This window comes from Glandiceps talaboti, chromosome 1 (assembly GCF_964340395.1).
Source record: "Glandiceps talaboti chromosome 1, keGlaTala1.1, whole genome shotgun sequence".
NCBI lineage: Eukaryota > Metazoa > Hemichordata > Enteropneusta > Spengelidae > Glandiceps > Glandiceps talaboti.
The window spans coordinates 27,943,214-27,958,775 of NC_135549.1; the positions used below are offsets into that span (position 1 = coordinate 27,943,214).

Here is a 15,562-nt window from a genome sequence, read left to right on the forward strand (position 1 = left end):
TACCTGTGCTGATTTCGACAGTTGGGTCTTCATCAGCATTGATAGTTATTGCCAACAATAGTAGGAATGTAACACTGGGTCTGATACATATACTCGAACCCACGTTTCTGGTACATGGTGCAATGTCCGCCTCCGATATTATTGGTATTCAGAAGTATTTCACTTGCATAACGCATGTATATTGAAATAGCGTAAGGTAAATATACTTTAATATCCAGAGCACGAGGGTTTGAACCAGGCACAATGCAATTGGAGGTCAGTGTAAAATTTTACTCGACAGAGACGCAATGCCCCAATACGAACAAAGGTCATGATAAGGTCATTGTACGCATCGTGGCTACATGTCAACTAGATACATAAAAACTCAAGAAAATAAATAGAAAACACAACATTTCGTATTGTTCAGATCAAATTTTATCCACCAACCACTTTTGAAACAAAATTCTTCTATGTATAAATGTCACTCTAAGCTCCATTACTATAATACGATTATGAACGACTACTAAAGTATATTCGTCATATACATATGAACATATATGGTCGCTCTGTAATAGAATAGACGGACTATTTGTACACGGCTTGTTCAGAATCAGTGTTTGCCCTTGGGAGAGAAAAATAAAGTTCCAAACTAATCCTAGTAGGTAGTTCAGAAATCAAGTTGATAGATAGGTCTTATCTGTACCAATCGTCAGTGTGAAGACAGTAATGCGTATATATACTTTTTGTTTGTGAAATTACATGTTACCGTGGACAATAAAAATCACTGCACCTCATCAGAATCTAGGGCCTATATACGACACATCTACTATAGAGTGACATGCGAAACTGATCTTTTAGGACTCCTCGACGTTCTCCTATATATCTCCTGGCTTCAAAACTTGTCTTGTCCAGCAACTTGCTGCATTGATAATTACAAAGCTTCAGCAGTAAATGAAATAGACCTAGGATTGTTTGATAGTTAGCATTCACACTCCACCAAACATAGTCCTCCTGATAACATTCACTGATACATGCTATATTGACTTGCTATCTACTTGACCTAGAGTGTATCTGTTGTTTGTTTACTAGTTTTCATTCACATGTGTTGAACTTGCAGAGATATTGTCATTAATACTCACTGTTTCACACCTCTAAAGATCTCTCCTGAGTCTATTACATGTATATGCAATGACAATTGTCCCTGTTTCAGGACTGTTATCAACTAGTACTGCAACGTATTGCTAGTTGATGGGTGAAATTTGTGGTATCACTCCATACATGCGGCTAATCTCTCACACTTCCCATATCCTTTCTCTATACTACTTGTTGATTAAACATCACTACTAGGTAATCTAAATCTAAACGTTCTATATTAACATACCCCCAAATTTTCCTGTGGTGACTCACAGACTTATTTTGTTTCTAGCTACTGATAGGTCAGTGACAGTGTCAATAAACTTGAGTAGATGCTAATAGTTGTAATCAATATACAGTCATCTTTCTTTCTGAATGTCTGCTGAATAAATCATCACTCACAGAAGGGATACTATCAAAGTTCCCTTATGTTATATAGATACGTCAGCTCGATGTCAATCTCCAGTGCATTAACTTATTTTCTTTATCATGACAGCATCGCCAAATGCATGATACATAACATAATGAAGGATCGGAGCTTAGGTCTCATGGTTGGTTCAGAGAATTTAAGAATTTAACCATAGTAAAAGTTATACAGTTGGAGGGAGAAGTTGACATTGATATCACTCTTCTCCACATGTTGTCTTTAATTCATCTGGAAGAAAAGATTTTCAGGTTATGTTAACCCTGTCGGTTTAATATTTAATGTTATGGCATGCTGCAAACATTCGAAAGCACTGTATGGTAAGTTGTACCAAACCTCATAGTTGTCTGAGACTAAACGAACGACATGTGTAATACAATTTAACCCACAAAGATATTTTGTTCTTGACAAGCAAAATCAATCAAAATCAAAATTACCTTTAGACATTATGGCAACAATGCGTATAGCTTGATATTATTAATTTGAAGATAGATAGATATACTATATTTTGTCTAACTACATATTAGTGTAGAGATTCCAGAGGGTCAGGGAGTTATCCCAATGTATGATAAACATTTAAGTTGATTATTAATGCTGAAGCCCAGAGGGCCTCTGGCTTAATTAGTTATGTTTACGAAAACACGCAAGACTTATACTAACAAACAAACAAACAAACAAACAAACAAAATATCAACATATAAACACAATCATGAACGAGTAATTTGACATCAATAGTCAACAATGTACGTCTGTGACCTTTTCATACAGGAAAACAGTAGAATTCTTGTTGCATACAAACATTCTTAATATTAATGTTTTAATTACTCTGTAGTTCATGTTTGTCAGTGTTTGTATGTCTGTTGTTATTATTGTTCTTTTGCTTGTTTCTTTGTTTGGTTTGTGTGTGATCGTAAACAAAACTAACTAAAACCTGAGCCCCCGTTGTTCAAGGAACAGATTTTGTGATGGCATGACACAAGTATTATCGGACGTACTTTTCCAAGGAAAGTAGATATATTGTGAACATGACTTTGTTTGAAAGGGTCTGATATATAGTGATGTCACATTTAATAGTTGTCTTCTTTAGAAGAACAAAAAACCTTCAACAATATTTAGTGACCTATTGGCTTGGCAAATTGTGTCCGGTAATTCTGGTTTTAAGCCATCACCAAATGTGTTCCTTGAATAGTGACTATGGCATATGCAACTTCATTATAAATGCAGGTGATTATATATTTGTCTACACCATAACCATGTGTTACAATATGACTGATATTATTGGGGGGGGGGGGGTAATAGACCGGAGATTTATATTTATTTAAAATATCATCATCATGTGGCAATGTGATGATATAAGTAACACACAAAATTCTTTTTTCTTTATTGGTATTGAAGGAAAACTAGTAAACATTTTGGTCAACAGGAAATATGTGCTAGTGTACTCACCAGTGTGCTTCTGTATCTCACTATACAGTTGATTCCAGAATGCACATTCCTTGGCTTTTAAGGCTCTTTTAGTTGGCATAGATGGAGACAGTTCCTTGTACTGCAGCTCAGGAACACTAAATTTGGGCCAATTGATCTCTGTCATGTTACCATCTTCGTTCAGGTTAGGGTCACTTTCAAGAGATATAAACAAATGAAATTAATGTTACAGTAATACTACTTTATGTACGTTTGGTTGAATATTCAGGGTACACAGAAGTTGGTTTCCACAAGAGTTTGTTTGCATAGGTTTCTATAGGTGATTTACTAAGGGGTTCACTTCGGGAGGTATTACAGTATGCACATGCACGCACACACACACACACACGCACACACACACACACACACTTTGAATTCTTAGAATTAATATATAAAGGTAAATCAAAATGCAGTTAAAACGTTCACAGTGTCAATATTGCAATTTGAAATTCAGAAGTTTGTTAATATCCAGTATGAATTTCATATGAGTTTACTAATTTACATATACTAGCATTCCATCGCACAAACAATGTACATGCTTACCCAGTCTTAGCAAAGTTAGTGAAATATTTCATAATCTGCAATGACATCTCAACCTCTTCATCGGTGAACGTAATCTGCCATTCACTATCTGGATGAAGCTGTGAACGGAAGTTCCACCCAAATACAAATGAAATATCTTCCGCATGTGTTGCCTTGAGCCACGTTGTTTGCCAGATTGTTGATGATGGTTGGTGAGTGAAATGATAAAGGTAGGCAACAGTGCCAAAATTGACCAGATCACGTGCATACTTGTCAGATGGACAAACGAAAAACGAGTCTCCTGCCATCTGGCTGAGAACATCTAAGTAAGAATAATCGTGAGAATCAGCATTCTTCCAATCTGTATACAAATATTTCGCCATCTCCCTAATAGCTGGGTACTTGTGGTTTGGTGGGAAAACGTACATGGGTGCCATAGCATCAAACGTTGCCTTGTCAACAAATGGCGCGGTATCATTTGCCTCGGGGAAAAACAGCATACTCCACAACATGCCTTCATCTGCATTTGTTCCAACGATGCAATCAACTTTATCAAACGATCCAGTGGAAAGCTTCTCGAAAGGATCTTTTGGTGCGAAGTGGTCATCAACAATTGGATTAAAAGGCTGATATAACTCTGTTCCTGCTGTAACACCCTGTAGAATTTCCTACAAGAACAAATAGACACAGTGTTGACCACGTTTTAGGCAAATGCAGATACATGAATAAATGATCCCCTGCTACCAAGAACTTGTCCATCCAGTATCAACACGTTTCTGAGCTTATAAAACTGCCATATTCACCCTTACTATAAAGAACTCTACATGTACAATGCATACCACCACCTTTCCCAGGAAACATATTCATCACACATACCACCAATGAAGCTTGCACAAATTCTTCGGCTGGAACTTTGCGAAGACACTGAACCAGATCATCAGAATTATCTTGCTTACACCCAAGTTCCTTGCCCAATGCATAAGCAGCCTTGACCGATGTTTCTATATCATCTGTAAGTCCATATGCAGGAGAAAGGGCGCCACTCTGAAATGCAGGAAAAGTAGTGACAGATCAAAGCAATTTTTCGTCAACAAACACTTGAGACAACCATAGGTCTCACACATAAAGATATGTATAAATCATCAACATTGGACATTATCATATAATCACGTCCCTGTGTATTGCTGTGAAGAAATCGCTAGTTCTACTCGAGCAATAATCTCCCAAATATGTCCAGTTGTTTGAAACGACGATTTAGTGTTTAGTATAATGTTCCTTAGTGTCTCTAAAAATGTCAAATTACACCCTTTTTCCGTAGAGCGAGTTATTGAATAAACTATCAAGATCAGTGAGCCTAATCACGAGCTTTCATGTTGAGATAGACATCATACAAATAGCACACACACATCACTTACAATGTGCGGGCTCTGTATTGAGTTATTGGAATAAACAGTAACATGCACACTACTACACATGTTGTAACCTGTTGAGGTTCAAACAAAATCCATGGTCAGCGCAATGTAAGTGATGTGTGTGTGTTATTTTTATGGTGTCAATCTCAATATCAAACCTTGTGATGAGGCTCTCTGATCTTGATAGTTCGTTTAATAGCTTTGACACGCTCTACTGAAAAGGGCTGCATTGATTGTAGACGTATTAACGGTATTATACATCAGCATTACTTCAACATTAGGCTGTGGCATGGCATGGCATGGCATGGCGTGGCGTGGGCTTGTTGCTAGAAATATTTGCATACATTTTTGAAATTTTATTCACTTATCTACCCATCCCAATTTTCATCTTTGCAATGTACAACCTGATTTTGGCTGGTGGTATGGGCGTGGTTTTGTTATTACGCATAATTGCATACAACATTTTAAAAATCTCGATTCACTTGCCTACCCATCTCTGCTGATATCTTTGTAATATACATCATCATTCCACTGTTGTTAAGGGCATGGCCATGTTTGATAGGGCCAGTTGTTCCAAATTATTTGAACAATAACTGCAGGATAACACCTCAAATTATCCGCAAATTTCGGTCCCATTCACCATGTAGTTTTTGAGACATAACTTGCATATCACTAATTTGCATATCGCCGCATCTCCATTAAAATTCAGTCCGTCCAATCTGCTACGTAGTTTTGGAATTAAAGACCATTGACTTAAAATACACATTTTTAATATAGGCTTAATTTGCATGTCACTGATTGGATCATCATGTCATACAGACTTCTTTATGTACCCATCCCAAAGATCATTCCCACCAAATTTCACATCAATCGTAGCTTTTGAGTGTGATTTATTTTTACCAAAGAGCATATTTTTTAACCCAAATGTCACCTCCCTGATGCGATCAATTTGTTTTGAACAAGCCACCAACTAGACCTGAAAAGCAATATCCCCACTAAGTTTCACTGCAATTAGTCCTGTAGTGTTTTACCTTTATGTGGTTCACATACATAAACACACATGCACACACAAACCCTCACACAAAAACACACACCCACACACAAACACACACATACAAACACAAACACAAACACAAACACAAACACAAACACACACACACACGAACATGCATGCATACATACATACATACATACATACATACATACACACATACATACATACATACATACATACATACATACAGACTTTAAGACAACATTACAGATATATATTACTTTTTTAGTATTATAGTAGGTCACACCTATTATAGATTTGCAAATTACAAACAGTGTCACGGTTACGTTCACTAATGCTTCCCTGCATTTACACTAAAAGGCAAATAAATTACATCTACCTGTAGAATAGCCCTGTGGAAAAGTCCAGATGACAAAGGGGACAAAATATGCAAATGACAGCTAAATGATCCTGCACTTTCCCCAAATATGGTCACTCTGTCTGCATCACCTCCGAAAGCTGTAACAAAAGTGAACGATACAGGTTGCTAAAACTAACATTGTCAATAGCTGCCCTTGAAGGAACAGTCCAAATAGGATTATTTCAAATACTTTTATTACACTTTTATTGATTACTGCTATCAACATAAATAAGATTTTTATGTGATAAAATATAAAATAGGACCTCAATAACATAACTCGTGATAATTATTATTATCATTATTATTACTTAATTTCTTAAAAAGCGCACTACACTACGTCTCAGTGCTCTTTACATAACGAAAAAGATTGCATATAAAAGGTACCGATTAATAAAATACTAAAAAAATGCCATACAATAAAGTACTACAATGCGTCATGCAAAAAAGAAATATGGGGAAAAAAATAATTAAAATGCCATATACAAAGCGGAGAGAGAAAAATTAAAATCTTAATAATATCGATCGCGCTGCAAAACAAAACCTAAAACACTAAAAAGTTTGCTATTGTACGTATATGAAGTAATTTCTAAACAAAGTGGGTTAACTCAAGTAATAATTTTTAATCACAAGTAAACACTCGTTATCAATGTATTGTGATTATATATATGATAGATGAATGCACATACCAAGATACAGTAATGTAGCTACGTCTCTCTCAGTCCTCTGCTAGAACAGTTAAAGATCTATCATGTGTAAGCTATCAAAACTGTGTTCAGGACCCTAAACACACCATTAAACTGTTTGTTTTTTTCTAGAATATATCCATCACCTCTTTGAAAGTCGAGCATATTCTATGTCCTCGATCGGATTAATGCTTCCTCAATGTTATATTTTCAAGTGGAAGTCATACTATATTCTCGACTTTTTTTTAAAGAATTCGGCGGACATGTTAACTAACACTGTGCATGCTCCATATACTAGAACGCCATCGTAATGGCTGCCGAGAAGGAGTCAAGATGTATTAGTTTGGAGTATTTATTGCAGTTTTGAACAGGCAATGAACAGATCCGAGTACTTACGTACTGAATTGAGGAATTGAAGCTAGGTAATCGACTATTTCAATGAGAAAACCATGGAAATAATTGACGAGAGATTTTAGATTGGCCAGGTTCGATGCTAGAATTACAGCTTTGTTTTTCCTTATTTTAGAAAACATAGAATAAATAGAAATTTGCCATTACTGAGGAAAACCAGACTTTTCGTAAACAACAACAACAACAACAACAACAACAACAACAGCAACAACAACAACAACAACAACAACAACAACAACAACAACAACAAATTGTTTCTTACATTTAATTACCCACAAATTCTCAAAAATAGCTCTTTGAGTATAGTACACAGATGAAAGTAAAAAGTCTGTCACAAACCTCCGATGTTGTTCTTCACCCACTTCAATGCTTCAACCTGATCAAGCATACCAACATTACCACGTGCTGCTGCGTCACCTGATTGGATGTAAATACAAAATGTTGAATTCTAGGAAACGGGAAACATACAGCACGTAGTTAGATAAGATTATCTGCTGAATGTCATTTTGTATAGAGGTAGATACATTAATGCCCAAAACTTAATATGAATTATAGATGTTACAGTTACAGCATTTATATTGTCATAGTTGTCATATTACAAAAATTCGTAAGCTAAATACTCCATGCTAGGAGAATACATACATACGTACGTACGTACATACATACATACATACATACATACATACATACATACATACATACATACATACATACATACATACATACATGCATGCATACATACATACATACATACATACATGATTCTAGGACAACTGCCCCCCGGACAATTGCCCCCGGACAATTGCCCCCCGAAGGACAACTACCCCCCGGACAATTGCCCCCCCCCCCCGGACAACTGCCCCCGAAGGACAACTGCCCCCCGGACTACTGCCCCCAAACGAAAAAAAGCTAGTATTACATATGAACGGGTTTGTCATTCATTAAAAAGTCACCATCGGCAACTTACTCCCGCAATTTGCATACATTATACTCACTATATTAACATGTTTTACTCTATTGTTATCTGTGATAATTGTTAAGTCATTCATAAAAGTCGGCATGATGATTTAATTTACCGCCGTAATTCACATAATTTTCTGGAACATTCCTCTCCTCATCTCGACGTCTTTAAGTTACACAAGTATTTAGTAGGTGTTTTTGTTTACGACTTAGGGACCGGTCAGTTTCTCCAGCCTGGGGGGGGGGGTGGATTCTTCAATCGGGCCGACAAAAAGTCACTGACGCCCCCCCCCCCTATCTGTAAAACCCAAAACAGATTGACCCCCCTATCACTTCATTCTAAAACATGATGACCCCCCCCCCCCCCCATATATGATATTCGCATGAGTGACAGGTATTTTTTGATCGTGACTCAGTGTGGACTGCTTGACTGTCTTTCATCTACTTTATAAGATCCCGGGTTAGCACTATCATAATTATAATAATTGACTACACAGGGTAAATATATTTGAAAAGGAGTTTAATAGCATCTTGACAGTGAAAGGTAGGGGGAAAGCTTGAGAAGGGAATATGTACAGCTGTCATGGGGGGTCCTAGGGGGTCTCCCTCTAGAAGCCCAGGAGGTTTTTAACTCTGAAAAGTCAATTTTGAGACTATTCAGACATTTTTAGAAAATCATTTCCAAGCTTTACAAGACAGCACCAACATGTAAAAAGCAACTACATAAGGTTGAAATATTTTTTGAAATATAGTTTGATAGGATCTTGACAGTAAGAGGTAGGGGGGAGATCTTGAGACTGGGATGTGTACACCTCATGGGGGGGGGGGCGGGGGGGGTCCTAGGGGGTCTTCCCCTAGAAGCCCTGGAGGTTTATTCCTTGAAAAGTCAATTTTGAGACTATTCAGACCCTTTCAGACAATAATTTCCAAGCCTTACAAGACAATACCAACATGTAAAAAACAACTACATAGGGTTGAAATACTTTTGAAATATACTTTGATAGTATCTTGACAGTAGGAGGTCAAGAGCTTGAGACTGGGATATGTCCACCTCATGCGGGGGGTCTGAGGGGGTCTCCCTCTAAGCCCTGAAGGATTTTTACTCTTATAGCCAATATTTACGCTATTTAGACCCTTCAAGCAATAACTTAATCCATGCTTTACAAGACAGCAAGTATCAGAAACTATTCTTTATAACTTACACTAAGGGTTGAAATATGTTCTTAAAAAGTTAAATGGCATCATTTTATACATGTAGTAAAGGTCAGCACATCTAATGGTAGTATCATTGGTAGGGGAGATTTGGAGATTAAGGCAATTTTAGACTATTTTGGCAAACGTTTCACATCTTGAAAAGACAATATCATCTCAAATTAGAATAGGGTGAAAATATTTAAGAAAAGTTTAATACCATTATGACAGTAAAAAGGTTGTTGGTGCATCTGATTGTTGGTTGAATGCATGGGTGACCTCTGGGGGTGAGCAAGTCCTTGGGGTTTTCCCCCTGGCAGATATGGAGTTTTTTGCTTGAGATACTAAGGCAATGTTTAGGTTATTCATAATCTTTGAGGTAATATTTCCAAGCTTCGAAAAGCTAACCTAAATGTACGTTTTAAATGAGTTTCCTATATCACATAAAATAGACATGTAACATTAGTATAGGGGCATTAATATATGTATAATAAAGTCACCGGTATGTTAGAGAACTTTAGGTGGTCATACCTAGTGTATAATAGAAACTGGAATCTGATGAGATGTGGTGATTTGTAGTGTCAATAACATGACGAGTAGAACAATTTAGATTAACCTCATTTATAAACGATCTATGAAAATTGCCATTACGAAACCTTCAAGTCACAAGTTCACTTTTGCCCCAAACTGCAATATAAGTGAAGCATTGATTGTGAAACAGCCAAGTATTTACATGACATGTTCTGTAACTAGTGTGGTAGCTAGGTAATACATGTATATGTATATGTATAGTTATGTTTGAACTAATAAGTAATCTTAAAGAATTCATGTAAGAAACAGGGACAAGAACAAATATTGACATGTACCACATTTCAGACAAGGCTATATGCCATTGTAGAAAGGATTTTTTTCTTCCATCACAATTTAAAACACAATGACCCCCCCCCCCATCCACAATTTTCAAAACAGCATGACCCCCCCCCCTACTGCCAATTTCAAAAACAGGGTGACCCCCCTACCAATCCACCGGACCCCCCCCCCGGCCGAAGAAACTGACCGGTCCCTTAATACACAATAATTTACCACACTCTATAACCATTTATTGCACGCTGTTGAATTATGAATACAATACGCGACAGAAGGTTCAGGGCAATTTATGTATTCCTCAAGTGAAGACATCAGTTGAACAACAACAACAACAACAACAACAACAACAACAACAACAACAACAACAACAATCAATCAATTAATTAATATCATATACAGGTGCAACTACATGGAATGACATCAAATACAATATCAGGAAGGAACCAACACGTAGTCCGGGGGGCAGTTGTCCTTCGGGGGCAGTTGTCCGGGGGGCAGTTGTCCTTCAGGGGCAATTGTCCGGGGGGGGGGGCAGTTGTCCTGTTACCATTTACCATAACCCGACCAATCCTAGCTTAAGCAGTCGACCCTAATTTCTTTTAAACATTAAAAACGATACGATAAGAAATTCCCCGTCTTCTCGGTCTTCATGTACGTCTACTTTCTTTCTTCAGTGCTGTCTGCACATATTTCATCATTTAGTATTACACAGAAGGGGTATTCAGACCTATATTTCGTTTGGTTTTTCAAAACTAAAACTGAAAACAATTGAAAAGATAAAAATGACATAAAATCCTGATCTACCTACTCTATTTTCTGAGGCCATTTTTTCAGAAACTTGATAATCCCAAGGATGGATTGGCATGTGGATAAACGTTTTCGTAAAAAAATAGTGTCAATGGCGTTGTACAACAATTGTACACTTTTGAAAAAAATGTTTATTCACATGCTGATCTATGTTATTATGTATAGGTGTTCATATTTGCCCAGTGTTTATCAAGTTGCCTATCCAGTCCTCTTGTTACCGTTATCATATACACCATCAGTTTGTTGTTGCTATGGGCATGGTCTTGTTGCTTGACATAATTGGATTCACATTTTGGACGTTTATCCACTTGCCTAACCATCGATGTTGTTATCTATGCAATATACATATCATATTCTGTTGGTATGGGAGCAGTATTGTTGCTAGGCATCTTTGCATATATATATTTAATGTTTATTCACTTGTCTATGAATCCCTGTTCTTATCTTTGCGATATACACCATTGTTTGGATGTTGCTACGGGCGTGGTCTTGTTGCTAGGCATATTTACATACATTTGTGTATGCTTCTCAATTCCATTGTTATCTTTGAAATATACTCAATCATTTGGCTGTTATGGGCGCATGGTCGGGCTGCAAGGGTTGTGTGCATACTTTTTTGAATGTTTATTGTTTTGTCTACCAGATGTTAATGTCATTTTAAGCAAAATATTCTGGAATTTGGTTGTTGTTATGGGTTTGGTGATGGTTGCTATGGCCAACTCTGTCAAAATGTTTTGAGGAAAATCTGGAGAATAACACTTCTAGAAATATATCTCCACAAAACCAATCAACCAAGCACTTTATGATATAAGGATTTGATCATCACACGCTCCTTTATCTACACATCCCCAAATGCATCCTCGTTAATGTCGACCCTATCTGTCCGGTAGTTTTGGAATTATAGGTTTTTGGTCAAAGAGTCACATTTTTAGACCAAATTCGCATATCACAGCGACCCCTCACAGAATCACCATGCCATGAACAATTCTTAATCTAAACATCCCTACGAAAGTTCCCACTAAATTTCAGTAGTCTATGACTGCAAGGTTTTTGACCAAATATAATATTTTGTCACCCAAAATGCACATCTCTGATGTGATCATTTCCATTACTTTAAGTCGTTCACACACATACGCATGACACAGACAGACAGACAGACAGACAGACAGACAGACAGACAGACAGACAGACAGACAGACAGACAGACAGACAGACACATGCACTTACCTACACACATAAACACATATTTTAAATTGGTGACGGCTACAGTTCTACTGGACTACTTCTCGGTGTCCAGTTGTGCTAACTATCAAGAACATTACCATTTAATAATTGTCCTGAAACACCATTGGTGCACTTTACACACCTGTAGTTAAATATCCGAGTGGACCAAGTCGGTAGTTGATAGACACCACTAAGACGTCATTGATAGCAGCCAATGGGGTTGCATCATATGCCATTGGTGACCCTGACCCCATGTTGAAGCCACCGCCATGTATCCATACCATAACTGCATACTTCTTCAGCTGTAGGTAATCAGTGAATTAGTATTGTCAGTAAGTCTAATACGAGAATTACAGTAAGGTTTAGTCTACTTGAATTGACCAGTACATATGATAATATAATAAATATATTAAACTCTTGCATTGTAGGATCGGAGTTAATAAACATGAAGATGCTCGACACTTAAGGTATGTAGTGCCATGATATGGTACTTACCCCATGTTGAGGTACAAACACATTCAGATAAAGACAGTCTTCGCTGAAATCTTCTGGTGTTGGAAATATTGGCATCGGCATTTGCATACAGGCATCTCTGACGCGTGTTGCATCGTAAAGTCCGTCCCATGGTGATACAGGTACTGGAGGTTGAAATCTTAGGTCACCTATAGGTGGTTCAGCGAACGGTATCCCCTTGTAGACATTGACGGTGTGTTGTGTATCACCGTGTGTGAACTGCACAGATATACCGACTAGTTTACCAGTGCTGATTTCGACAGATGGGTCGTCAGCATTGGTAGTTATTGCCAACAATAGTAGGAATGCACCGAGGCCAATATATATACTCGAACCCATGTTTCTGGTACACGGTGCAATGTCCACCTTCGATATTGTTGTTCATAAGTATTTCATCTTACATTATAACGCATGCGTGTTGAAATAGCGTAAGGTAAATGTACTTTATATGTAGAGCATTAGAGTTTGAACGAGGTACAGTTCAATAGGGGGGCAGTATTGCGTTTTCCACAACCGAGGCGTCATGCCCTAACCAGAAACAAAGGTCATGGTAAGGGAACAACACGACACTTCATTGTACGCACGTGGCGTGTTTAAAATGATCTAACAAGTCAACGAGATACATATTAGAAAACTCACAACAAAAATGCATAGAAAAGACGATATTTCATATTATTTGGATACAACAAATCAAAACTTTATGCCCCAAACACTTTCAAATTTGAAACGACATTCTTCTATCATTTACAAATGTCACTCTATGCCCGTTACTAGTACTCTGATAAGGTTAAAAAACGACAGTTGAAGTACATTCGTCGTATTCGTATACATATGAACATACATGTATATGATCACTCTGTAAAATAAAATAGACGGACTATTTCTACAGGGCTTTGTCACAATCAGTGTTTGCGCTTGGGAGAAAAAAAAGTAAAGTTTCGTAACAAGTGAAAAGTAACCCCCACAGGTAGTTCAGAAATCAAGTTGATAAATAGGTCTTATACGTTCTACTCGCCAATGAATGTGAAGATAGCAAGGGACAGGTCAGTTTCTCCGGCATGGGGTCGGGGGTCGGTGGACTTTGCCATCGGGCCGACAAAAAGTCACTGACCCCCTTATCTGTAAAACAGAAAACAGGCTGATCCCTCATCACTTAATTTAAAAATATAATGACCCCCCCCCCCCCCCATATATCATATTCATATGACAGGTATCGTTTGATCGTGACTCAGTGTGAACTGCTTGACTCTCTTGCAAATACTCTATAAGATTCCGGGATAGCACTACCAATTTTGAGACTATGCAGACACTTTCAGACAATAATTTCCAAGCTTTGCAAGACAACACCAACATGTAAAAAGCAACTACATATAGGATTGAAATATTTTTAAAATTAAGTTTAATAGCATCTTGACTATGATGTAGGGGAAGAGCTTGAGACTAAGATATATCCACCTCTTGTTGGGACAGTGTTTAGGTTATTCAGACCCTTTCAGGCAATAAACTCCAAGCTTTACAAGACAGCGCCATCAAGTATCAGAAGCTGTGCTTTCTAACTTACACAGGGTTGAAATGACATCATTATAACATGTAGTAAAGGTCAGCACATCTAATGGTAGATCATTGGTAGAGGAGATTTGGACTTTAGACTATCTTGGCAAACATTTCACATTTTTAAAAGACAATATCATCCCAAATTAGAATAGGGTGAAAATATTTAAGAAAAGTTTAATACCATGACAGTAATAAGGTTGGTACATCTGATTGTTGGTTGAATTTGGTTGAATGCCTGAGTGACCTGTGGGGATGAGTGAGTCCTAGGAGTTTTCTCTCTAGCAGATCTTGAAGTTTTTTTTCTATTAAGGCAATTTGTAGGCTATTCATAGCTTTAGAGGTAATATTTATAAGCTCAGAAAACCTAAAAGTAAATGTAAGTTTTAAATGAGTTTCCCATGTCACATGAAAATGGGCCTTTAACATTGGTAATGGGGCATTAATATTGCATGTATAGTAAAATCACCGGTATGTTAGAGAACTTTAGGTGGTCATACCTAGTGTATAATAGAATATGGAATCTGAGGAGATGTGGTGATTTGTAGTGTCAATAACATGTAGGGGCCAAAATACAAAGTGTATTAATCCCTTCTGACAAGTTCATACTGACGAGTAGCACAATTTAGATTTACTTCTTTTATAAACTATATATGAAGATTACCATTACGAAATCTCCAAGTTCACCTTTGTCCCAAAATGCAATGTAAGTGGAGCATTGATTGTGAAACAGCCAAGCATTTACATGACATGTTCTGTAACTAGTGTGGTCGCTAGTTAATGCTATTGCTATGGTAACCATGACACATTTCTGAAGATGCAATTGGCGTCGTTACTCACAAAACAACCATGGATACTTGGGGTTTGGAACTGGTAGCAGCAGTGGAATGCCAACATAATGCAAAGTGAAAGGAAAATGTAAGACGAAATAGTGAGCCCAGTCACGAGTCCGCCGGCCCTCCCTCCTTTTAATTACTGAAGGCTCCCTCACACTGGGGATGGGAT

General features: G+C 37.5%; 1 protein-coding gene across 1 annotated transcript; it reads right to left on the minus strand.

The window, feature by feature from the left end:
• Nucleotides 1-432: 432 nt before the first annotated feature.
• LOC144453610 (acetylcholinesterase-like) lies at nucleotides 433-13,378 on the minus strand. Its single transcript, XM_078144936.1, has 8 exons — nucleotides 12,989-13,378; nucleotides 12,636-12,795; nucleotides 7,784-7,861; nucleotides 6,330-6,448; nucleotides 4,400-4,567; nucleotides 3,545-4,191; nucleotides 2,984-3,156; nucleotides 433-1,768 (listed from the first exon to the last, which is right to left on the minus strand). Exons 1-8 carry the CDS (start codon nucleotides 13,343-13,345, stop codon nucleotides 1,737-1,739), a joined length of 1,734 nt encoding a protein of 577 aa, XP_078001062.1. The 5' UTR covers nucleotides 13,346-13,378; the 3' UTR covers nucleotides 433-1,736.
• Nucleotides 13,379-15,562: the final 2,184 nt, after the last annotated feature.